Below are 22,196 nucleotides of genomic sequence, written 5' to 3'. Positions count from 1 at the left end.
AATCTCATCGAAACAGGCGAGGTAGAGACTGAGGAGAGCGAGTTTTACACAAGCAGAAACAGACTACTAAGCACGAAATAGGGAAAAGCATGAAAAGAAATGGATTTTGTTCTACCAGTCATCGTCGTCGGCCGCAGGTTTTCTACCCGCCCTCTTTGCCAATGCCGCTGCTAGATCATTCGCACTCGGTTTGACGAGGCCTCCAGCGGGTGGAGCAGGAGGAGCAGGTGGAGGAGGAGGAGGACCTCCATTTCCGTTTGCTCTTCCTCCTGGAGCAGGAGGAGGCGGAGGCGGCGCGGGAGCTCGTCCGATTGAGTTTGATCCGGGCCGAGGAGGTGCAGGAGGTGCGGGAGCTCGATTCGGTAGAGAAGGAGCAGAGGGCTTCGAAGGAATTGAAGGTTTAGAGGGAATCGCGGGTTTCGGTTTTGCCGCAATGGGAGGTTTGGGCGGAGGAGCTTTACCTGTTCGAGAGTGTCAGCGAGGATGTGTGAGATCAGAGGAAGTGATAGAGAGACTTACCGAGAACTGAAGAGGGTCGACTTCCAGCGGGAGAAGAATTCGCCGAACTTTCTCCTTCTCCAGCTGCTTGAGCTCTCTTCGCAGCGAGAATCGCGGCTAGTCCACCACCGTTACTGTTCCCCATTCCGGGCATGACCGAAACAGGAGCAGCGTTCCCGTCCCCTGATCGAGCTCCGAGTCCGACCGAAGGAGTTTTCGATGCGGTTGGAATCGCTGGAGCGAGAGGAGCCTTCGGAACGACGGGGGCCTTCGGAGCTGTTGGAGCTGAAGGAGCGGCGGGAGGTGCGCGTCGAGCGGGAGCCGGAGGAGCCGGAGCCGGTTTCGGTTTAGAAGAAACGAGTTGGAGGTACTGAAAAAACACAACGAGATCAGTTCTCGGCGTTGAAGGAACGTTGAAGGAATATTTGTCTCACGTTCGAAGGAGCCCATCCTTCTTGTGCACCTTTCTTGATCAACCACCAACCTGTCATACGTCGAGGTCAGTATCCAAGTCAAAGCGAGTCAGAGAAGCGAAAGACTCACCTCCATCATCTTGCGAAACGACTTCGACGAGTTCATCCTTCGTTAAAGCGATCTCTCCAGGTTGATCCGTTTCGAACGTGAACAGTCTGTAACGTTCATTGAATCTACCTCAGTCTCGCGATTGCTCGACAGAGTGGAATTCAGACTCACGCTTTATATTTCGGAGTTTCCGGAGCTGCTGGAGGTGGCGGCGGCGCAGCAGATCTCGTAGGAGGAGGTGGTGCAGCTCGACCTGTTCCTCCATTCGAAGTAGGAGCGGCGGGAGCGCGAGGAATGCCCGCTGGAGCAGCCGGAGTCGATCCGAATCCGCCGTTCGGGAGCGTTTGAGGCTTGGGTCGTGCACCTGCAGAGCGCTGCTCAGGCATGGAGGCTGTCAGACCTCGAGGTTCGTGAGGCAGACAGGGAGAAAGAACTTACGTTGGGAGTTTGTCGAACTGGAGCAGCTTTCTTGACTCGAGGTTTACGTTCAGCTGGAGGCATCGATTGACTGTGGGGAGGTTCTCCTTGAGGTACCGAGACGGTCGACGACTTGTATACGTCGTCTCGAGGGACCATGTTGTCCTTCTTGAACGCGATCGAAGCTTGCTTGTCTTTCTTCTTCGAGTAAGTGATTCTGAGCAAAGGGAGCGAGCGTCAGAGTAGATTGACATGTTGAAGAGATGAGACACTCACGTCGGACCGATGTTGACAGTGACGGCTCCGTTTGTTCGTTGTTGAAGGTGAACGAGGAATTCAGTCTTGAAAACGCAAGAAAGGAGAGGGTCGCCTTCTTCGGTGCTTCCGCAATTGAGAGCGAACCAATCGTCCCGAAGGTTCGAGAGACCGACACTTCGAATCGTCACGAGCGGGATTCGTCGTTCGAGCGTCGTCTGAGCCCGACCTTGAACGGCTTGTGAAATTAGAATATAGACGGATTTGTCGGTCTGCAATGCGAGAAACGTCAACGCTCGTTGATCATCGCGTAGGGACGAGGAGAACATACGAGAATGAGGTAACGAGGACTGGGTTTCGAAGATCGACCGAGTTTCGAAACGAGTAGTTGAGCGCGAGCTGAGAATGCGACAGACTCGTTCGCTATCAAGCATCGTTCGAGATCAGTATCGGGTGTCGAGAACGAGTGCAGAGAGGAGAACTTACATGCGATTCCTGCAGCGCTCTTCAACGCTGCACCTTGGACGCTGTCTCGATCTCCAACCTGGAGATAATCTCCCATAAACTTCCTCATACTGAGCAAACTCATTCTCCTCCTCTCCTTTCGTCCGCCAAGGAGTTGATGACCATACTCCCTCTGTTGCGAGTAGACGATTCCTTCCTTCTTGTTCATCCAGAATCGCTGAATCGTCTTCGCGGCTTCTTGCTTTCGTCTCAAGTACGCCCTCCAACAACGTTGAATCCTTCCCGCCATATTGTGCCAGTACTTGTCTCGCATCGATTCGAGCGCGAAGAGAGTTTCCGGGTTCTTGATGAAAGCTTTCGTGACTCCCATCTGCCATTCTTCGCGTTTGATTCCCGTATCTTTCAGGATTTGTTCACAACCAGTTCGAGCATCACCCTGCCAGATGTAGTCACCGGCGTAAGAAGTCGCGGGAGAAAGGAGGTAGAATCTGAAGAACGCAACTTCGTTAGACGAGGAATTCGGTCACCGTCTGAGGAAGCTGTGCACTCACCGTTCAACCATCTTCTCAAAAGTGTTTCGATAGGCGAATCCAGCTCGTCGAACTCGAACGTTTTCTTGTAATCCGAGGTATTTGATCTGATGAAGAATCGCTTTCTGATCGTACTCGGTCGGAGATCGATTCTGATTCGGTTTGATCGTTCGAATGTACGAGGGTTGAGATCGCATGAGTTTCTCGACGAGGGCATTCGCAGAAGCCTGTCGCGAGAAAGACTGCATTAGTTCAAATCGCTTAACCGCGAACTGACGAAATCTTGGCGGACCTTGATCTTGTCTCCTGCGGTAGGAGGACGCTTCTTTGAATCGGGGTCGGGTCGATCGGGGAAGAGTCGTTGAAGGAACTGATTGTTCGACGACCCGACGAGGTCGAGCAAGTCTTTGAGGAGGACGTCTTTGTTCTTGTCTGTCATTCCCGCAACCGTGTACATGACCTCTCCTCTGTAGACCGAGTAACAGTCAGACTTGGCACACGCCGAGAGAACGCTGGGGAGACTCACGCATAATGTTTGACCAAGAATTTCGAACCTCTCGACTCGAACTGAGGGTTACTAACTCCTCCCAACCTTTGACTGAAGGATCCATCGGCGGCGGTAGGGTCGGCATGAGCAGTCGCACAGGCGTCGTTGAGAGCAGCGAAAATTCCAGGAGGTCGTTTCTCTTCGATCAGGTCGCAAACGATTTTGTTGTTGAAGTAGTCGATCGGAGTCCACTGCAATCGAGAGCACGATAAGCACGGGAGAGCGGAAGAGAGGGAGAGTGTAATGGACGCACTTTGATTTGTTCGCGAACGTATTCCTCTTGTTCAGTCTTCAAAGTGAGTTGAATGAAAATTTGTTGAAGTTTCTCGTTGACGTAGTTGATGCAAAGTTGTTCGAATTGATTCGTCTGGTGAGCAGACGGTTCGATTAGTCACTCAGCTCGTATGTAGGAGGAAGAGAGGAAGGCTCACATCGAAAATTTCGAAGCCGTAAATATCCAAAACTCCGATGATGTTCGCCGCCGAACTCTTGCTCTTCATCGAGATGTTGACTCGGTCGACGATCCATTCGAACAGGTTGTTGTAGATCGCTTTCGCAAGAGCGTCCCGGACCGAATTGGCTTGAGCGGGATTGAGAGGAACTTCGTAAACGGAACCTGCGAACGAAGACTTCGAGTTAACACGAGATGGCCCCTCGAACTGATAGGAGAGAAATCGGTACTCACCTCGTCGTCCTCCACGTTGAGTCTCCATTACTCGACTCGTCAAAGCTTTCTCGACTCTCGCTTGATCGACCTCGAGCAAATACGCAACGAACGCCGTCACGCTCGAATCCTTCACTTGAGCGTTCCCTTCCTGATCAACCTTGAATTCGACGTTCCCAATCCACAAGATTCCCGCCAACATTCTCAAGATCGAATCTTGTTCCGCTTGACTCAAACCGACGATCGACATAGCTTTGAGAGTTTCGGACCAGTCGACGGTATCGTCGATTCCGGGAACTTCGAGACAACCGGATTTCGAAGTGTAGGCGTACGCTTCGGGACCTTGGAGTCCGTAGGCTTCGCGCTGAGCCGAAGAAGCTCCTTTTGTGAGTTGGTAGAAGATGTGAAAGTTTCGCTCGTTCTTGATTTGACCCGTTACTCGATTCTACGAGCGAGTCGTTCGTGTCAGTAGGTGGTTTTGTGAGTGATTGAGGTGATCGAGGGGACTGAAAACTGACCTTTTCGAGAAGATAATTCGTAATCATCGCTCCAATCGGAGCGCCTTGAGCATCAAACTCGATCTCGAGGTATTTTCCCTGTGAGGTAGAACGATTACGAAAGTCAGCGGAACTGTAGGATGACTTGCGTTGACCATCGACTCACATGTCTCGATGAGTTGTTGTTCCTGAGCGTTTTCGCACATCCGAAACTCTCCAACAACGGATTCGTCGCCAACACCATCTCCTTTACATCCTCGATTCCTCCACCTCCTGATCCTGAAGAGACCGCGGCGATATATTGCATGATTCTTTTCGCGGCTTCCGTTTTCCCTGCACCAGATTCTCCCGAAATGATGACGCATTGGTTATCCTTGTACGAAATCATGTTGTAGTAGGCCGATTCGGCGATCGCGTAGACGTGAGGAACCATTTCGAGTCGGTTTTTACCGCGGTAGGAACGAAGAGTCGTGTCGTCGTAAATTGGGAGCATTCGGAAAGGGTTGACAGAGATCAGCACGTGGCCGATGTAGGTCTGTCATAGCATCGACACAGGGTCAGAAAGAGATCGAAAGAGTGAACGAGAGAAGAAGACTCACGTAAATTTCCGCATTTTCGAATCTACGAAGCATTCAGGACTCATCAGCTCGTCGCTTCTGCTGGTACTCGGAAAGTAACATACCGTTTCTTCAAGTTCTCATTGATACTCTCGTTCGAGATACTCGTCAACAAAGTCATATCCGATACACCAGCTTGTTTCTTCTTGAATCCTTCTTTCCAATCCGCCTGTGATGAACAAGAAACTCAGGTCAGCGTCACAGCAATGATGATGATGTATCTGAGCTAGCTCTCACGCACTTTAGCTACTCCATTCTTTCGGTTGCCAGAGGTGGTGGATGACGAAGGAGCTGAGGAACCTCCCCCTCCGCCTCCTAAGAGCTTCTTGCCCTTCCGGGTAGGTGCCTATACATCACGAGCGAGTAGTCAGTGGCTGGGCGAGCATGGGAGAGTGAGAGAGGAGGACTAACCATGTTGTTATTATCGGATGACGGGTCCGCCGATCAAAGTCTCTCTGGGGTTGGCTGGGTTGAAGCGCTACTGTATCTGGAACGATGTAGCAATCTAGGGAGCGCGGCGGTCGGCGATGCGAGAAGTTCTGAAGTGAGGTGAGAAGGGGAGACCGAGACCTCGACGACGAGCTCGCGGAGTTCGAGGTTCGGAGTTTCGCAGTCAAAATCACTCTTCGCAAAGAGAGGCAGTGCCAGGTTCGTCTGACTTGCTGACAAGCTCAAGATTGCAGGCCGTGCGGGAGATCTCCTCGTACACAGGTTCGAAGGAGAAACCACGGCAAAATTGGACGATTTCGACTGCTTTGCGCTCGGCGGCCATCTCGACAAGGAGAGGAGAACGTTATAGAACGATTGGCGTAATAAGTAGTTATGTTACATGTCCAGTAAACCAGGGGAGACAGGGGAAAAGACCTGAAAGCGAGTGAGTGGAGAGGGCAGGGGAAAGAAAAACAAAATCGATGCGAGGATGGAAAGCTATATGAAGCATACGAGCAAAAGTAAACGTCAGACGTCTGAACTAGCAACGGGGTGGACGAAGGGTGTTCACTGACGCAGACAAGATAAGGAGGAGTCGAAAAGAGCGAAAGTTTCTACTTTGATAATTGCTTCTCTGTCAACAGGAGCGAGCGAATTCAAACGTCAGTTTCCGACAAGCTACGAGTGGTCGTCGTAGAGAAGAAGAAGACGCGTACCGAGAAGATCCTGTAAGCAGAGGGAACATCGATCAAGAAAACCGAAGATCGCAAACTCGCGCAGATTAGTGCCCGGTCCATCTGCAGTTCCGTTGTGACGTCTCGACTCACCTTTGCCTCGTTCACTTTCGAAGCGATGTAAGGACTTCCTCCTCGATCAGGGTGGTTCCTATGCAGTTCACACAGAGATTCGAAATCAGTTCTCTTTCGCGAAAACAGAAACTCGAGAGAAAGAATGAGGAGGCTTACGCAAGCATGATCCGTCGGTGGGCATCCTTTAGTCGGTTGATGGTCATGTGCGACTCTCTGCGTGTGTTGGAATGAGGATAAGATGGAACAAGATGGGATCAGTGTCGAACGTCGCCTCGCAATCTTACGGTGCGAGTTACGCTCGGCAGATAGTACTTACCGTAGTCCAAGGATCTCTGCGGCTTCTTTCCTATCCATCTTTGACTGGAATCCGCCTTTAACCCATTCTTGAGCTCCTCCTTTCCCTTCCGTTCCCGCGATCGCCGCGAGAAGTGGATTCAGTCGTGCCCCGTTGCGAGCGGCGGAACGGAGGGAGAATCGAGCGCCGAGTCCGAGAGCGGCGAAGGCGGCAGTGCCGGCGAGGATTGAAGCCATCGAGAGAAGAGAGGAGGGAGAGGGAGAGTTGAGGGAGATTAGCGCGGGCAAGTGAGGGCTAAGTGTTGCTAGTGAGAGACTGTAGGCGTGGTTCGTAGGAGTATAGGAAGCGATCGATGAGAGAGAGAGAGCGAGATGACAGAACTCCTCGGAGAGTTTCTTGAATCTTGCTCTTCTACCCTATTCGACTGCCGACCCGACACGTTAGCTCCAGTCAGTGATGGCGCATCGACCTTCCTCGATCCCGGTACCATCCCATCAACCTTCCGTTCCCGATACTTCGATTCCTCCTACTCCCTCCGCGTTTCCTTCCCTCTCTGGAGATTCGTCGTCAACTCCTTCCCTCCCGGCTTCGACTCTACACTATGCCGAAGTAACGGGCAAAGTCTTGCCTCCGACTTCGATCCCGAAAGGAATCTCTTTACCTCCTCCAGTTCACCCTCCGACGACGTCAATCAACTCGAATAACCAAAACTCGAGGGAGAGGCACCAATCGTCGGGACAGAAGAATCGAGATTCTCCTTACGCGAGACCTGGACCTGGGCAAAGAACGACTTCGGGAGGATCAAGGCAAGGCGATAAAAAGAAATCGGCGAAACCAGCGACAAACGGTTCGTCGACCTCGCAGGAAAAAGGAGAAGCTCAAGAGAACAAGCGCAAGACGATTCCGGGCATGCCTCCCGCCTGGGTCGCGAAGAACAGTAAAACCGCTCCAGCTCCGAAAGGAACTCATGCTCGTCGCAAGTCTGAAGGTTCCCCTTCGTTCGTCCTCGTGAAAGAGAAGGAACAGCAGAAGAACAACGACGACGCCAACCACTTGGGGAAGAAGAAGCGACAGAACTTGCAGAAACAACTCGATCCGGCTCATTCGAAACTTTCGGCACTCGCTCCTTCGTTCGAATTTGTCCCTCGTTCCGCTACTTCCCCGAACTTGTCCGCTCAAGCTCAAGACTCTTCGGCAGTCGATACCGCGTCGGAAGGAAACGATTCGTCACGAGAGGAGGAGGAAACGTCCCCTCGAAACCCTTCTTCTCTCGGCTCTTACCTCTCCTCTTCCTTCTCTCTCACGACTCCCTCTTCCCTCACCTCCCTCGACTCCACCTCTTCCGACGACAACGAACAATCGAAGAAAGACCCTGCCGAAGGACTCGTCGACGAGAAACTCGCCGCTTCGATCGTCTCCTCTTCCGGCCCTCAAGCCGACGGGTTCGTAGGTCAATCCTTCACTCAATCCGAATCGGGTGCGAGACCCGACGCCGACAAGACCGGGTTCAACCCGATCGCTGGAGTTGTCAACGAGAGTCCATTGGCGGATTTGGAATGGAAGGAGAAGATGGGTTGGTGGAGAGAAGATTACGATCCGAAAGTACCTAGAACTGAGGAGGAATTGGAACCCGTAAAGGAGGAGGAGGAGGAGGTCAAGCTCGCTCCCGCTGCCGTCGAGGCGAATTCGCATGAAAAACCTCTCCTTCAATTCCCTCCTTGGACCCCTTCCTCTTCTTCGACTTCATCGGAGGAGCAGGATATCGACCTCTCCGATTCGAAGGTATCTCCCGCTCTTCTCTCCGAAGTCCTTCCTCACTCATTCTCCGATCCGCCGTCTCCCGCTTCCGCTTCCGACGAGAAATCCCCGACTTCTCCCGACGACGAGTCTCGCGATGACTCTATCTCCGCACCTGTTGCTTCGACAAGCGAAAGCAAGTCGGCAGCTCCTTCACCCTCCTCTTTCCTTCCTACTTCGTTCACCCCTCCTCTCTCCGGCTACGGCTCAACTTCAACCTCTTTCGACTCTTCTTTCCTCTCTCAAGATGAACTACGAGCCGAGAAACTCGCTCAAGAGGGACCTGCCGAACCCATCACGGAGCAAAAAGAGTCGACTGTTCCTGATATGCCGCTAAGTGCTGAAGCGGTCGCTAGTCAACCTACCTTGGATGACGCTCTCGATGTCGAAGAAGTACCTACTGGCGAGAAGAAGGAGGAGGAAGTTCGAAAAGGATGGTGGAACTCGGACGAGAAGGAGAACGAAACTGAAAAACCTCAACCGGGTCAAGCTGAGCGTTCGGCTGATCTCGTCGACCCGAAGTTGGCGGAGGAGACGGTGAGAAGCGCGGGAGCTCAAGCGGATGGATTTAGCGAGAAAGGATTCACCGAAGTTGATCGAGTCGGAGCAGAGGCAAGCGAGGGAGAGAAGGAAGTCAAGAAGGAAGTGGAGAAGGAGACGAAGAACGAGGAGAGTCATCAGGAGGTTATCGACGACAAGAAGAAGGAGGAGGAGCAGGAGGAGGAGGAAGTCAATCAAGGTCGTTCGACTCCGTTGGGATCTTTCCTTTCTTCCGCTTTCCAGCCCGCCGACATTTCCTTCGCTTCTTCTTCCTCTTCAAAGGAAGTCGAGGCTACTCCCGCCTCTGACGAGAAGGAACCCTCTTCTTCTTCGTCCTCCTCGACTCCCGTTCCTTCGTCTTCCCAGCCTACTCAATCCTCTCCTCTCGCTCGAGACCGATCCTCTTCTTCTCCTCCACCTCCTCCCGAACGTCGCCCTTCCGAGTCTCACGCTGCCGACTCTGCTCCTTCTCTCACTCTAGCGATTTCGTCAGCATGGCACACCGCCCCTTGGTCAAGAAAACTGTGGGCCATCATCGCTAGCGTCGCGATCAACATCGGTTTACCATTCGTGAATGGTGTCATGCTCGGTGAGTCCTCATCGCTCCAGGTGGTCAGCTCACTTTGACTAACGTTCTTCTTCTCTCAGGTTTCGGAGAATTATTCGCTCGCAATGTTCTCGGAGTTCGATTCGGTTGGCCTCTACACAACGATACCGCTACGACTGGATCTTCGTCTCGAGCAAACACCGGAGGAGTCGGACTTCGATCCGCCGGAGCGTACAAAACCTCGAACGTAAACGGCGGTCGAGGAGTTGGAACCGACGTTCCCGGTCATGCAGGAGCCAAGACTGCGCTCGAGGGTGTCGTCGAATCGATAGCCGAATAGACCTCGGCACTCATCTTCTCTATCCTCTCATCAAACCAGAAAAAAAAGCAACTATTCTTCGCTTATTCTCTTACTCTTTTTTTTCAGTATCTTTCGTCGCTTGTGTTTACTTGTATTCTCACTACACAGACTATTTCTTCCTACCACCTCAATTTGAGCACACTCGACTGCGATCTCGCACGTTTCGACAAAGTCCGATTCGCAACGAATTCCCTCCACCAGAATGAGCTTGTACTCATCGAATCGAGTAAAGAACACACGATCCCCTGCTTACGAATGCGTGGTGAGATCGAAATCTAGGAGTAGACATCAAATGTACCCGCTCGGTCCAGTTTAGTCAAGATGTCGACTTGATCTCTCGACGATTCCTCCCCACCATCTTCAGCGCCGACCCGAACAAGGACAAGAGGGGGAGACCGATGGAAAATCTGCAGACTCCGAAGCCAAAAGAGCACGCAAAAAGAACCGTTTTTCGTTCGGCAGAGGTTTAGCTCGTTCTTCGAGGTGGAGGTTCTGAAGCGAAACCTTCCATCGGACTGGAATCGCTCAACCTTCTCTCGAGTGGCGACCAAAAGCAGATTGTCATCTCGACGAGCAGATGGGAACCACTTGGGAGGAGAGAAGAGTCACAAGAGACTCGAAGAAACGACGAGACGAAACGAGATTTCCTGCACAGACCTTGAAGAATTGAAGGGAAGATGAAAGAGAGAGATCTTCAGATCGTCAATGAAGGATCTTCGGAAGATCCCAAAGGGGGACCTCAAATCGAAGGACTCGCAGATTCTTCCACGATTGAAGATCCAGATTTTTTTGACCCGATCTCCACCGCTTCTCTCTCTTTAATCAATGGCTCCCCTCGCTTCGACTCTCTCTTTCCTCTCATTCACTTCTCACGACTCCCCTTTTATGCCCGGTCTTCAACAACTATCTCCTTACTGTCCTTTCTCACCTTCCTACTCTCGTCGTTCTCCTTCACCTCTCGCTCTTCCTTCCCCATCTCCGTGTCGCCACGAACAACCGAAACTTAATTCGATGGCTCAATTCACGAATCCTTACGCCTCGATGCAAGTGCCGTCGTACACGAACGCCGACCGAGTGGAAATGGAAGAACTTCACGACTTGAACTTCAGGTCGTTTCAACAAATGGGGCGACAACTATCGATGGACGGACTCGAGGTACAACTGAGAGCGAAGGACTCGATGGAGAAAGCTGCCCTTACCGCGAGTCTTCAACTTCAAGGTCTTCCAACGTGAGTTTTCTTCGATTTCGCTCAGCGACGACTCGTTTCGGCCTTACTGACCCCAGCTTTACAATCATTCAGTACTTGAGAAGAATGCCACTTTCTACTACACACTCTTGAATCGACCATATACGACGTCGGCACCTGAACCCCCTCTCATACAAACCAAGCCTCGATGGCTTTCGCAACGACCACGGAAAGGAACAACCTCTTCTCTCGATCTCCTCCGGACTCTCGCATGCAACAAACGATGAAGACGCTCGGACGCCATCGCTCATATCCCATTGTCCGACGACGCTCCTTGCACCGTCGACGCACAACTCAATATTCTGCGACGCGATCATATCATATCATTCCATATTCCCTCTTTGCACCATCTCTTCGTTCACGCATTCATCACGACTATACACCTCTTGAATCTGCTGTACCGACCACTCGTCATCGAGTCAACTATTCCCTTCTCTGTATCTCTACCACTTTTCGTCTTTCACCCTCTCCTGTCAGTTTCCTCGTTACTTTCCTTGTTTTCTACGTCTCTTCACGTTCTCTAGGTTGTATCCTCTATCTTCCGGTTCTCTTCCGTTTGCTCATAGGGTTGTACGTCGTTACGGATTTGTAGGTCCTAAGGATTTGTGGAACTCGATCTTCCCCTGTTTCATCTATTACGTCCGTTCCGCCCACTGAAGTGAGAGCTAGTGAGACTTGTGGAATTGACATGGGCAACAAGCCATCGGAGAAAGCACTCCTCGAGCTTGGCTCGTCGCTCGCGACGTTCGCCGCGCTTTGATCACTTGCGAGAGCACTCGGAAGCGCGCTGACCTCGACTCTCCAGTGTGCTGAACCGGACGTATCGCTTGAGCTGAACGCACGAACCAACGGACGAACGTGGGCTCAAGACCTGACTGTCGGGTCGTCGCTGAAGACGAAACACTTCGATGACTTCGACTTTCGCAGTCAAACGCTCGTTTCGCGTTCTCGCACAGAGTCCGTCAACGTTGACATACTCAGGGCGATGACAAGACAGTGATACTCGATACGATACCGTCTCACGCAGCGCAGGACGACAACGATTTCGTCAAAGCTGCAGGATGGTGAGCCTTTCCTCTGAGGAATGCTGAAAAGTTGATCGGGTTCGAGTCGACGAGTCCTCTGCGCTCGTTCGTTCGCGATTTGACTTGTTCGGTCGTTTCTTCTTCTCGATCGATAGAAGCCTTGTTCGGGTGGGATCTGACAGGATCTCCTGGCGTCGGAAGAACCGGATGACCAAACGATTGCGAGTCGCATTCTCGGAAGTCGAAAAAACGGTCTGCCTTTTCGCAGGATCGCATGGCAATCAGCTCCATTATCAACCGTTCTATCAGCTGATTGCAAAGCCTATTGCTCGCAAAATGAACCCGTGATGAATTCAATACCAGCTGTCTGGACAGAGCTCAAGTCAGGCTCAAGTCGTTCCCAGTCCCATCTGTAGTTCATCGTGACCGAAGCACTGTAGACACGGAATCGCAGTGAATTGGTCAGCTTTAGCTTGCTGTGAACGAGAGTGACAAATTCGCGAGAGAAAGGAAAGCGTCGTTTGAGCTTGAGAAGGGAAGGAAGGGAAAGATCGTTCCTCGATTCGATCGCAAAACGTCAACGAAAGGCCCGTACGATACCTTGTACGGATAGAACATCGTTCGGAGTACCGTAAGGCGTCGGCACAGCAGGTAGACACAGGGCGGGGAAACAAGGTATAATACAAAACAAGAATCTCTACGGGACGAAGTTGAACGAGTCCGTCTTGAGTTTCTCCTTTCCGCCAGCTTTCTTAATCGAATACACCCTAGACACCTTAGTAGCAGTCTTGTACGTCGTCTCCAAAAATCGAAGCGTTGTCTCCTCGTCCCATGATCTTTCCTCCCGAATCAGTCTCAGCGAGTCTACGACATTTCTCCTGCGACTGACCGCTGCCGAGCCACCATCCCCTGCCCTCCAAGTCGTCCCCCATTCACCCTCCAAGTCCTTCACGCTCAACTGACCATCCAGACCTTGTTCCCATTCTTCAACGACTTCTCGTACGGAGACGGCTCGTTTGGGATCGAAACTGATTGGGATCCACCTCGCCGGCTTCCCCTTCTTCGACCCGTCGCTTGCGCTGTACCACGCGAAGTGATAGTGATCGATACGAGTACCGTACTTCGCTTGTAGTCGTTTGAGGTCCGAGAGTCGCTCCGAGGGTTGTCCCCCTCTCGCGAGGATCTGTGCCGGCGTTCCTTCGACGGGAGTTCCGGAAGGTATGTTGTCGGCCAAACAACCGGCAGTAACAGGGTTGAAGATCCAAGGAGGAGGGACGGAGGAGGTCGGAGGAGTCGAACCCGAATACGTCGAGATCCAAGGAGGAGGGACGGAGGAGGTCGGAGGAGTCGAACTCGAAGACATTGAGATCGAAAGAGCGAGAGGTGCGGAGATCTCTGGAGAGGGAATGGAAGACGAAGGAGGCAAGTTCGGGTTCGACGCTTGCGAGGGGAAGTCGGAAAGGGGAGCTGAAGCTGCAAAATGCAAAAAAATCACCGTCAGCTCGACACGCTCATCTTTCGAGGCAGAGATCACGCGAATGAGCTCACAGGTGAACTGTGACTCTTGAGGTCTTCCCTTGAGGGCGTTCATCCTGCGAGTGAGAGCTCCTTGTTGATTACTTGTAAGTTGTCCATTTTGCGCTCGAGTTTCGTTTAATTTCCTGCGGGAGATAGTCGCTTCTTGATTACTCGTAAGTTGTCCATTTTGTGCTCGAGTTTCGTTTAATTTCCTGAGGGAGATAGCTCCTTCTTGATTACTCGTAAGTTGTCCAGTTTGCGCTCGGGTTTCGTTTGATTTCTTGAGGGAGATAGCCGACTCTTGATGACTCGTAAGTTGTCCAGTTTGCGCTCGGGTTTCGTTTAATTTCTTGCGGGTTTGAACGCCTCGACGAGCCGAGCACAAGCAGAGATAAGCAAGGAGTGATTGACCTTCGAATTCAGAGGTGTCGCCAGGGAGATCCTCGGGAATATCTTCCTGTTTCACGTGGTGTCGAACGATGATGTCGTCCAATTCATCAAGTTGGAAGTTTCGACCGTTATCGATTTCCATTCTTCGAAGTTTGCTGCGGTCCTTGAAGAAGGCGTGGTTGTGGTAGTTCGCTGAGAGGTCTCGATCCGTTGTTACGGCAGCACGGTTTCGGGGAGCGGCTGTCAAAGCGAAGACCGATGATCGATCTGCGGAAAGACGAATGAGAAAGTCGCGTTCGTGAGCATCGTTGAGCAGACAGAAAAGAGAAATGACGTACGAGATTCATTGAGCTTGTCGTTTTTGAGTAAGTAGAACAGATCCATCGTAGCGTCCTGTCACAAACGTGCGAAAGGTTGAGCGAGTTAGATCACGTCGTATCTTGAAGGGCTCAAGCAAATACTCACGAGCGAGACCATGTCGTAGTAAGCTCTTCGACCCGATCCTTTCTTCGCAGACACTTTGCCGTAGCAGTAGTGGGCCATTTCGAACACGGTGTGAAGAACTTGGTCTTGGAGCGAAATCACGGTCTATCGAGAGCCGAGAGTGATCAGTTGCTTCCGGAACAGAAGTCGAACGGAAGAAGGAACTCACGAAGTGAACCGGAGCGGTTCCAGGAGGGTACGAACCGTGCGAATTGGTGAAACCTCCGACTTGCATCGAAGTCGAGAACCGAGTAACCTTTACCCCTTCTGGCTTTTCTAGCAATCGATACACCTCTTCCATTGCCTTCTTGGGTTGTGCACCGGAAACGGTTGAAATTCCGGGAGAGAGAAGCTTTTCCTCAAGAAGAACTTTCAGATATTCTCGAGTGAGGCGATGAACGAGTTGTTGACCTCGGTCGTCGTCGGAGTCCGACGTTGGTCGAAGGAAGGGAGAAGTGATCGTATCGGGGTGTGCAGAAGTTCCGGCAAAGTCGACCGGAGTCTTGAACGGGATTTGATCAAATAGTTGAGTCTGCGAGCCGTGAAACAGGTCAATATTGCGATAGAGAAAAGGATGAAAAGATAGATACGAACGTTTCCTCGTGTTCCTTGAGAACGATTGACTTGCTCTATGGTCCAGTTCGGCGCTGCCGTCTGACTCTTCTTGGTAATGTCCCAGTCGTTCGGGGGATAGAACGAGACCGGAAGAATCGGTGAGGAGAGTAGGCGAGCTTGACTATACAAAAGCAGTCTATCAGTCGAGGTTTTCCGAAGGGAGAGAGGGGTTCGCTTACGGGACAAGGTTCTGACGAATCGTTTTGAACCATCCCTGCTTTTCGGCTGGGTAAACCCTCTCGAGCATCTCCATGATGGAACCTCGTAAAATGTCGTCCAGTTCGTCCAACTTGGCTAGCGAACCGGCCGACGCGAGACCACGAGTTTCGTTCCTCATCAAAGCAGATACGTCGAGGAGGTGTCGTTTGAACGAGGGGACAAGTTCGGGGGATTCGTCGTGCATGACCGAGAGTGCCCTTCGAATGAGTTCCACGGCGGGCGAGCTCGAACCGAGGTTCGGAGATGAAGGATCCGGATCGCTAAGGTCGTCGAGGAGGGTACTGAAGAGAGACTTGGAATCCGAGGTTGAAGCAGTCGAATGAGGGACGACTTCAGCTATGTGCGTGAAAGGGAAGCTGTAAGTATCAGTTCTAATCGAAGATCCGCATCCTCGAGTCAAAAGTTGCTTACACAAGTTAATATCGGCAAGCTTCTCTCGGAGCTTCTTCTTCATATCTACAAGAGGGAGGCACATCAGTTAGGCGCATCGAAGTTGGGGCCGAACGGGACGACTCACCTTCGACGACCCTCGCTTCTTCACTTGTCGCAACGTACGCTCGACCCTTTCCCTTTCCATTGCCAGTTCCGTTTCCGTTCGAAACCTTCCTCTTCTTCTCCTTCTTCTTCGATGTTCCATCTTCGCTGTTTTCCAGCCCTCCACCTCGCTTTCGGGTTGGTTTCTTTTCGTCTCGTTTTCCATTCGATTCCGATAAAGCAGCCGTTTCATAACCTTCGATCCAAGTACCAACATGTTGTGTATCATTCTGCTGCAACTCGGTGCTTGACGAAACAAGGCCAGCGAAAGAACTCGACTGAGAGGAGTCGAGAGGAGGGAGAGGCGTCGCAAAGTCGAAGTTTCGACTGAGATTCGCTTCATGAATGGGCGATCGAAGAGCCGGTACGGGAGGGGGGTAGACGTAATGAGGAATAGCGGCCGACTCATGGGGATGAACTGGAGATAACGGCGGTCCGGGGACGAGCGGCGGGAACGGTACAGGCGAATACACCGAATAAGGGTCATAGAGGTGGGGATTGTATTCAGTCGGGGCGAGATGTCCTCCAGCGGGAGACTGAGGAGCCGAGTAGGGAGAAGAATACGGCGAAGGGGAGGTGACGAGAGAAGAGAGAGGAAAGCTAGGAGACGGTAAATTCGTCGAGGGGGAAGAATCTATCGCTCCGAAGAAGTACGAGGTTGAGGAATGAAGGGAGGGTTGAAAGGGATAGGCAGAAGAAGAAGCCGGAGGTGTCGGGAGATGGGAGGATGGAGGGAATATTTGCGAGGGATGGAGAGAAGACGATTGCGGCGTTGTGAAGGGGGACGGTGGAACTTGAACGTAATCTTCAGTCACTGGGTAGGAATACGGAATCGAGGGTCGGAGAATAGACGGAGAAGAAGGGTTTTGAGTCGTTGAGTGTCTGCCGAACGAAGTGTTCTGGTGAGAGGTCGATTCTTGTCTTCCTTCGCTCTTGAAACCCCAGCTCTCGCTACATTCCCATTCCATTTCGACTGATTACACTCGAGGTCGTGCAGATCCAATCGTTTCTAGAGCTGAGACGAGAGAGTTTGAAACCGTCGGTTTTTAACAGACAGTCGAGAACAATACTCTCAGCGAATAGTCCTATAGCGAACGTCGAGCATTAGCATACTTTGGCCCGTATTCTACATCCACAGGCTCAAAGGAGAGGAAGAAAGACGAGACAAGGGGATGGGGGGCTTACTTTTTCCAAAATTGTTGAGTGAGATGGATGATCGTGTAGAAGGAGGAGCTTTATCAGATGCTTGACAGTGAGAGCTTTGAGGGTTTCAACTGCGCGAGTAACGAGGTCGAGTGGTGTCGAAGAGTTGCTCGAGGTGAAGTTTGAGAGAGGATTTTCGGAAGGATTTCCCGCGATTGTCGGCAGGCACGCATCGCGGCACGTCAGTCCCTCGCAAGTAGCTTGCCCGTAGTAGCGTTGAGGTCTTCTACGACTTCAGAGCTGCTCCAACCAGCTTGACTTCCTCGTTCCGTTCACGCTCTCGAAATTGCTCTCCCTCAGTGACGAATCTTCTTCCTCTGAACTTTCATCCACTTTCTGACATTCTACCCCTGTCTCCATCCGTCACTCTCCAGCTCTTAGATATCCTCATACGATGTTCCGTCACCTTCGAGCACTCATCAAGCGAGTCAGTATCAGATGTTGAAGGAAGAAACGAAACGGTTCAACGCACGGGAACTACAGCATTTAAGAACCGCAGGACATGCCCGAGTAGCCTCAATATGAATGTAGGGGGCAAGGCGAGCTTCTCTGAGGGCTTCGACGAGAGGGAACGGCGAGTTGTCGAGTTGAGCGAGGTTTGAAGGATTTGCAGTCGCTATCGACTTCGGACGGAGGTGAGTCCACATAGAGGTTCTTTGTCTACTACCACGAGTAGGCTGAAGATCTTCTGGACGTCCACAGAGTCGGAGGAAAGAGTCCATTTGATGAGTTCGATTTCGAGCCCCTTCTGGACGCGGTCCAACAACATCAAGCGGGATACTGAGAGGTTGTAAGGCGGTATGAAGGTCTGAACGAACGTCGGATCTGTCTCGTTTGCGGTCGGAGTGATGCTGTGAGGTGTTTTCATTTGTTGTCGTCGTTGAGTGAATTTAACCTCTAACTCTCTCCCTTCCCACTCGAGTAGCTGTCGCGTAACTTCGCACACAAGTCACACTACTGCGGCCGTCGACCCTGTCAGGATTTCGCCTACGTCGCTCACGCCGTCTCTCGTCCATCCCTCTCTTTCTTCCCTCCGCTCGTCTCACGCCCACCCGTCCCGAAACTGTCCGTTTACTTGATCATTGAGTAAGACAGCTCACGGAAGCTTGCGTACGAGTCTACGACAGTAGTCCAACTGGAAATGGAGGAGTACAAACGACTCTTCACTATCAAGACGATTTGCCCTCTCCCTCGGGGAAAATGAACCTGGTGCGTCCCACTTGGTTCAGGTGCTCTTAGGTTCTCCACCTAATCAACATTTCTGGTTCGCAGAGACGGGATGGCAATCCAACATCTGCGAGGAGTTTCTATGGGTGTGAGAACTGCGAATCGGAAACAAATCCGTCGAACCGAAACGATCGAGAGCGTGTTTTACCCGTGGAGATTGACAAGGGATCGGTATTGGCAAGATATGGGGTGGCAAATGTTTATGAGCTGGATTGAACGTTCGATTACGGAATCTGAGTTAGTCTCTCCCTCTCTCTCCATACGTGCTCTATTCAGGTAGACAGCGCACAGTATCTGATAAATATGATGCGACGAGGTGAACAGGTTCGTCGCGGTTGCAGACATTGATACGGTACCGGTGAGGAAGGATGATAGTCTGGAATCTTTCGTGACGGCGGAAACCTGCAAATACTATTACTTACTCGCGAGTTCACTCCCTTTCACCTTGTACGATCACTCGACGACCCCATGACTAATCAGCCGTCGATCTCTTCAGTTTTCACCATGGAATTACATCTCCCTCGAGAATTTCGTTTTCAACACTGAAGTTCATCCCTTCCTCCTCCATAAGCCTTGCTGCTCGTCCGCATCCTCAGCTCGAACCTCCCCTCTCTGGACTGTACCCGAACCCGCTCTCGAGGAAGAAACGAACGGAGGAATCGTCGCTCGAATGGGCGAGAGGAACTTGGATACAGAAATGGGCGAGAGTGGTCCACGCTTCGAGATTGGCGGAGTCTCATCGGAATGAGCCGAAAAAAGCTGGCTGGCTCGGAGGACCTGGGAGAAACTGCGACATGGGCGGAGAGAAAGAGAAAAATGGTGCAAGCTGAGGAACCGGTCCAGTTCAGAAAACCGATCAGACCTAGTGAGGAAGAATTGAAATAGGCTAGAAAAGCGATGCGAGAATGGGATCAAGCAGCTGGTGTTGGAGGAGGAACAGGAGGATCCAAGGAGGGAGCCTGAATGACGGCGGGCGGCAGAGGGAAAGGGATGGGAGGAGGTCCACCTCGAATTAATTCGAACAAACACTTTTTCTTACGAACTCTTTGCTCATATGTAGTCTTGGACGCTGGAAAAAAGTCCCAAATCTCAGGTCTGCTCAGAGGAACTACCGTCATAGAGAAATTGCCAAACTTTCGAGAATTTCAGATCGGGACTTTTCCAAGGGGCCCGGGAGATCGTTCCCCGATTTGAACTTCGATCTCAACGCGACGGCTTTCTCTCTCTTTTTGCTCAAGCTCGCTCGCTTTCTCTCGACCTCCACCGCAAGTCCTTTTCTCAGATGAACTTCGAACATCGACAATCTTCCTCTTTCGCTCTCATCCCTCACTGAATGTACACGACCGATACGACGGATTCGTTCATCTGCTCCTCACCAACGTCCTATTCGAGTCCCCTTTGGTTCCCACCTCCCCGCCGTTCTTCGTCTTCCGAAATGTCCCTCTCGACCGCTAGTCCTTACGCCTCGATGGAGATCCCAAGCAACGTAGAGATGGTACGAAGAGAAAGTCATGAACTCCAACAGTTGCAACTTCGTGAAATCGAATTGGCAGCGGCGAACAATATGGTCGGAGCAGCGTTGGATTTACATGTCAGGGAGAAGGACAAGGCTGAAGTAGCGAAGCTCAAGCAGGCTGCAACCGCCGGAGGTGGTTACGGACCAAAGTGAGTACGGTTCGCGAACAAGCTCAAGATTTCGCATCGCTGACCTTTTCTTTTTTCGCTAGAACTTAATCCTCAACTCTAGGCTCGTTCCTCTCGATTAACCATACTACACAATATCCACGAACAGGACAACTCGTTATACACGCAGAGTTGCCTCTTCTCGACCCTCTCCTCCGCTTCTCACTCTCGTGTCCTCTCGTCATTTGAATCCCGCTGTCGCCGATCCCGCTCGACCGATTCCGATAGGAACCTCCTTCCCGTAGTCACGACGACGTTCTATCCCCAAACGATACACGAAACCGATAAACGTTTCGACGAATGAACACGGGCCATTCTCAAATCCCTCTCCTGCTCTTTCCGCGACAAAAGCTCGTCCCTCACTATACACCGGACGTCCTCGGAACGACTAGACCTTGTACATACCTTTCTTTATGTGCCTCTGATTCTCGACTGGGGAGATCTAAGAGTGGATTCGTTTTTCTTCGGTTTGTAAATAGTTTTTTTGTATTGCCTGTTGATGTTTCACCCTCCCTTCCATCTCAGAATAGATAGAATAGTAAACCCGCGACTATGCTTCCACTCCTCATTGCATTCCCCTTGAGCCCCGATCCGAGAGCTCGTTTCGCCGAACTCCTCTCAAACCGCATCGTAACCTCACCGATTCGAGCGCTTCTCCCTTCGGTTTCCACTTCGACGGCTTCTTCCCAACTCCCTCAGACTAGAGCGCTTCTTTTCGAGCAGCTGCTTTTCCTCCTCCGAAACGTCGTTATTCGACGATGCGTCTGAAACTTCCGATTCCCATTCTGGCGGCCCTTTCTCCTCTGCCTTCTCCTGTCTCCGTCTTCCGTTCCCGCTTGGTCCTTTCTGAACGCTAGTTTTCTTCTTGCTGACTTTGGCAGTGGGAACCGGTCGAAGCTCAGGAGGTAAGATTGGTTGACCGCTGGAATCGAGCGGCATGACTGTTCCGTCGAGAGGGTTGATCGGTTGAGGCATACCATGTTCGTCGAGAGGAGGGTTCACGATCGGGTTTCGGAATAGGAGGACGAGGAGAGCGATTTGAACGCAAAGGAGTACGAGATTACCGATTCCGACCTGCGATTGATTGCGAAAGAGCTTCAGCGTGGACATGGGAACATGAGCGTGGATCGCTTACGAGGAGAGGTCCGAGTTTAATGAATCGCAGATCGCTCTCGCAGGTTGAAAAGCTGGGTGGGAAAGACGAATCAGCCCAGAAGGTCAGCTCGTGTCGCATTTTCCCCTAGCGAGATCGTGGCCTTACCAATTCTCACCGAGTGACTCGACGGTCGCGAGAGTCCTTAACTTGTAGTAGAGGTAGAACAGAAACGAGCTTGAGAAAACGACGACAAACTGAAAGCTCGAGCGAAAGTGTCAACGAGTGACTCGGGTTGCGAGCTGGAATCGATGGGACTTACCGATATCCATCCTCCGTCAATCTTGAGCTGATCACTCCATGCACCGAACTTGACGTCCCGGTAGTAGATCAACGAGTATGCGAGCCAAAGTGCCGCAAAGAGAGAGGCGAGGACGTAGTGAAAAACGAGCCACCGGTTTGACTCGATGAGAGGACCTGCCGCCACACATCCGAGCACGACGACGAGGAGAGTAATGAGGAACCCTAGTGATGAGATGGCGAGGATTGAGTAGACCCGGTGCTTGATTTCTCTGTGAATCGGAGTCGAACGAATGAGGTTCTTCTGTGCCTGCGTCAAATGAATCGGCTTCGGTGGGGCTGATGTAGACATTGCTCGACGTCGGGATACAGGAGGAGGACAAGAAACGAAGAGGAAAGAGGCACCACGCGCAAAGAGGATCCGAGCGAGGTCACGGTTCGCAAGTTCCGAAACCTGTCCGCGGACCGTCGACGGAAGGAAGAAGTGGTGAAGCTGTTCGCGGAAGGGTCGACGAGGAGCAGTCAGGCAAGGAGCACCCAAGGCAAGGGAGGAGAGAGAGAAGAATCCGAAGTTGCGAACGTGCGAGAAACCTCAAGGCTTCGCGCGACAACCTCACGGACTCGAGCTAGTACTCACCACGAGAAAGCTTGCAATGTGAGGTCGGTACCGTGCTGTAGCGTGCGAAAAATCTGAAGCCGAAGTTGCGCGTCATCGTCGGTCTAATCAACCTCTCTTCCTCAACCTCCTCACAACATGTGAGCTACAGCACCCACGCCAGACGAGGAGCAATGTACTCACTACTCGCTTGATGACAGGTCTGCTCCCGGTGAACTCAAAGAAGGACAAACCTATCTTTCAACTTATTTGT

The 22,196-nt window shown here is 51.8% G+C and overlaps 8 protein-coding genes across 8 annotated transcripts; 4 read left to right on the top strand and 4 right to left on the bottom strand.

The window, feature by feature from the left end:
* Positions 1–111: 111 nt before the first annotated feature.
* JCM6883_003367 (uncharacterized protein) lies at positions 112–5,426 on the bottom strand (the record flags this gene model as incomplete). The annotated part of the gene is made up of 21 exons (XM_076630073.1): positions 112–461; positions 520–868; positions 933–982; positions 1,042–1,127; positions 1,192–1,394; positions 1,459–1,654; positions 1,714–1,964; positions 2,024–2,115; positions 2,179–2,645; positions 2,709–2,914; positions 2,980–3,154; positions 3,214–3,425; positions 3,488–3,601; positions 3,666–3,850; positions 3,920–4,343; positions 4,417–4,494; positions 4,562–4,930; positions 4,995–5,016; positions 5,078–5,181; positions 5,254–5,358; positions 5,424–5,426. The coding sequence occupies 21 exons, from the start codon at positions 5,424–5,426 to the stop codon at positions 112–114; spliced, it is 4,041 nt and encodes a 1,346-aa protein (XP_076489831.1).
* Positions 5,427–6,055: 629 nt separating this feature from the next.
* Positions 6,056–6,781, bottom strand: JCM6883_003366 (uncharacterized protein; the record flags this gene model as incomplete). The annotated part of the gene is made up of 5 exons (XM_076630072.1): positions 6,056–6,075; positions 6,158–6,167; positions 6,269–6,326; positions 6,407–6,463; positions 6,567–6,781. The coding sequence occupies 5 exons, from the start codon at positions 6,779–6,781 to the stop codon at positions 6,056–6,058; spliced, it is 360 nt and encodes a 119-aa protein (XP_076489830.1).
* Positions 6,782–7,001: 220 nt separating this feature from the next.
* JCM6883_003365 (uncharacterized protein) lies at positions 7,002–9,769 on the top strand (the record flags this gene model as incomplete). The annotated part of the gene is made up of 2 exons (XM_076630071.1): positions 7,002–9,471; positions 9,531–9,769. 2 exons carry the CDS (start codon positions 7,002–7,004, stop codon positions 9,767–9,769), a joined length of 2,709 nt encoding a protein of 902 aa, XP_076489829.1.
* Positions 9,770–10,675: 906 nt separating this feature from the next.
* Positions 10,676–11,098, top strand: JCM6883_003364 (uncharacterized protein; the record flags this gene model as incomplete). The annotated part of the gene is made up of 2 exons (XM_076630070.1): positions 10,676–11,019; positions 11,092–11,098. 2 exons carry the CDS (start codon positions 10,676–10,678, stop codon positions 11,096–11,098), a joined length of 351 nt encoding a protein of 116 aa, XP_076489828.1.
* A 1,740-nt stretch (positions 11,099–12,838) lies between these two features.
* JCM6883_003363 (uncharacterized protein) lies at positions 12,839–16,789 on the bottom strand (the record flags this gene model as incomplete). The annotated part of the gene is made up of 10 exons (XM_076630069.1): positions 12,839–12,898; positions 12,952–13,535; positions 13,611–14,237; positions 14,309–14,363; positions 14,436–14,558; positions 14,623–14,985; positions 15,048–15,189; positions 15,248–15,623; positions 15,699–15,743; positions 15,805–16,789. The coding sequence occupies 10 exons, from the start codon at positions 16,787–16,789 to the stop codon at positions 12,839–12,841; spliced, it is 3,360 nt and encodes a 1,119-aa protein (XP_076489827.1).
* A 1,514-nt stretch (positions 16,790–18,303) lies between these two features.
* On the top strand, positions 18,304–18,999 carry JCM6883_003362 (uncharacterized protein; the record flags this gene model as incomplete). Its single annotated transcript, XM_076630068.1, has 3 exons — positions 18,304–18,488; positions 18,576–18,675; positions 18,748–18,999. 3 exons carry the CDS (start codon positions 18,304–18,306, stop codon positions 18,997–18,999), a joined length of 537 nt encoding a protein of 178 aa, XP_076489826.1.
* Positions 19,000–19,584: 585 nt separating this feature from the next.
* JCM6883_003361 (uncharacterized protein) lies at positions 19,585–19,985 on the top strand (the record flags this gene model as incomplete). Its single annotated transcript, XM_076630067.1, has 2 exons — positions 19,585–19,916; positions 19,979–19,985. 2 exons carry the CDS (start codon positions 19,585–19,587, stop codon positions 19,983–19,985), a joined length of 339 nt encoding a protein of 112 aa, XP_076489825.1.
* A 585-nt stretch (positions 19,986–20,570) lies between these two features.
* On the bottom strand, positions 20,571–21,679 carry JCM6883_003360 (uncharacterized protein; the record flags this gene model as incomplete). Its single annotated transcript, XM_076630066.1, has 4 exons — positions 20,571–21,008; positions 21,070–21,121; positions 21,196–21,284; positions 21,350–21,679. 4 exons carry the CDS (start codon positions 21,677–21,679, stop codon positions 20,571–20,573), a joined length of 909 nt encoding a protein of 302 aa, XP_076489824.1.
* Between the last annotated feature and the right edge of the window lie 517 nt (positions 21,680–22,196).

Source organism: Sporobolomyces salmoneus, assembly GCF_050403485.1.
Source record: "Sporobolomyces salmoneus JCM6883 DNA, S_salmoneus_JCM6883_v1_ctg8, whole genome shotgun sequence".
In the NCBI taxonomy this organism is placed as follows: Eukaryota; Fungi; Basidiomycota; class Microbotryomycetes; order Sporidiobolales; family Sporidiobolaceae; genus Sporobolomyces; species Sporobolomyces salmoneus.
Note: the sequence above shows the minus strand (reverse complement) of the source record. Positions and strands in the feature narration are given on the sequence as shown.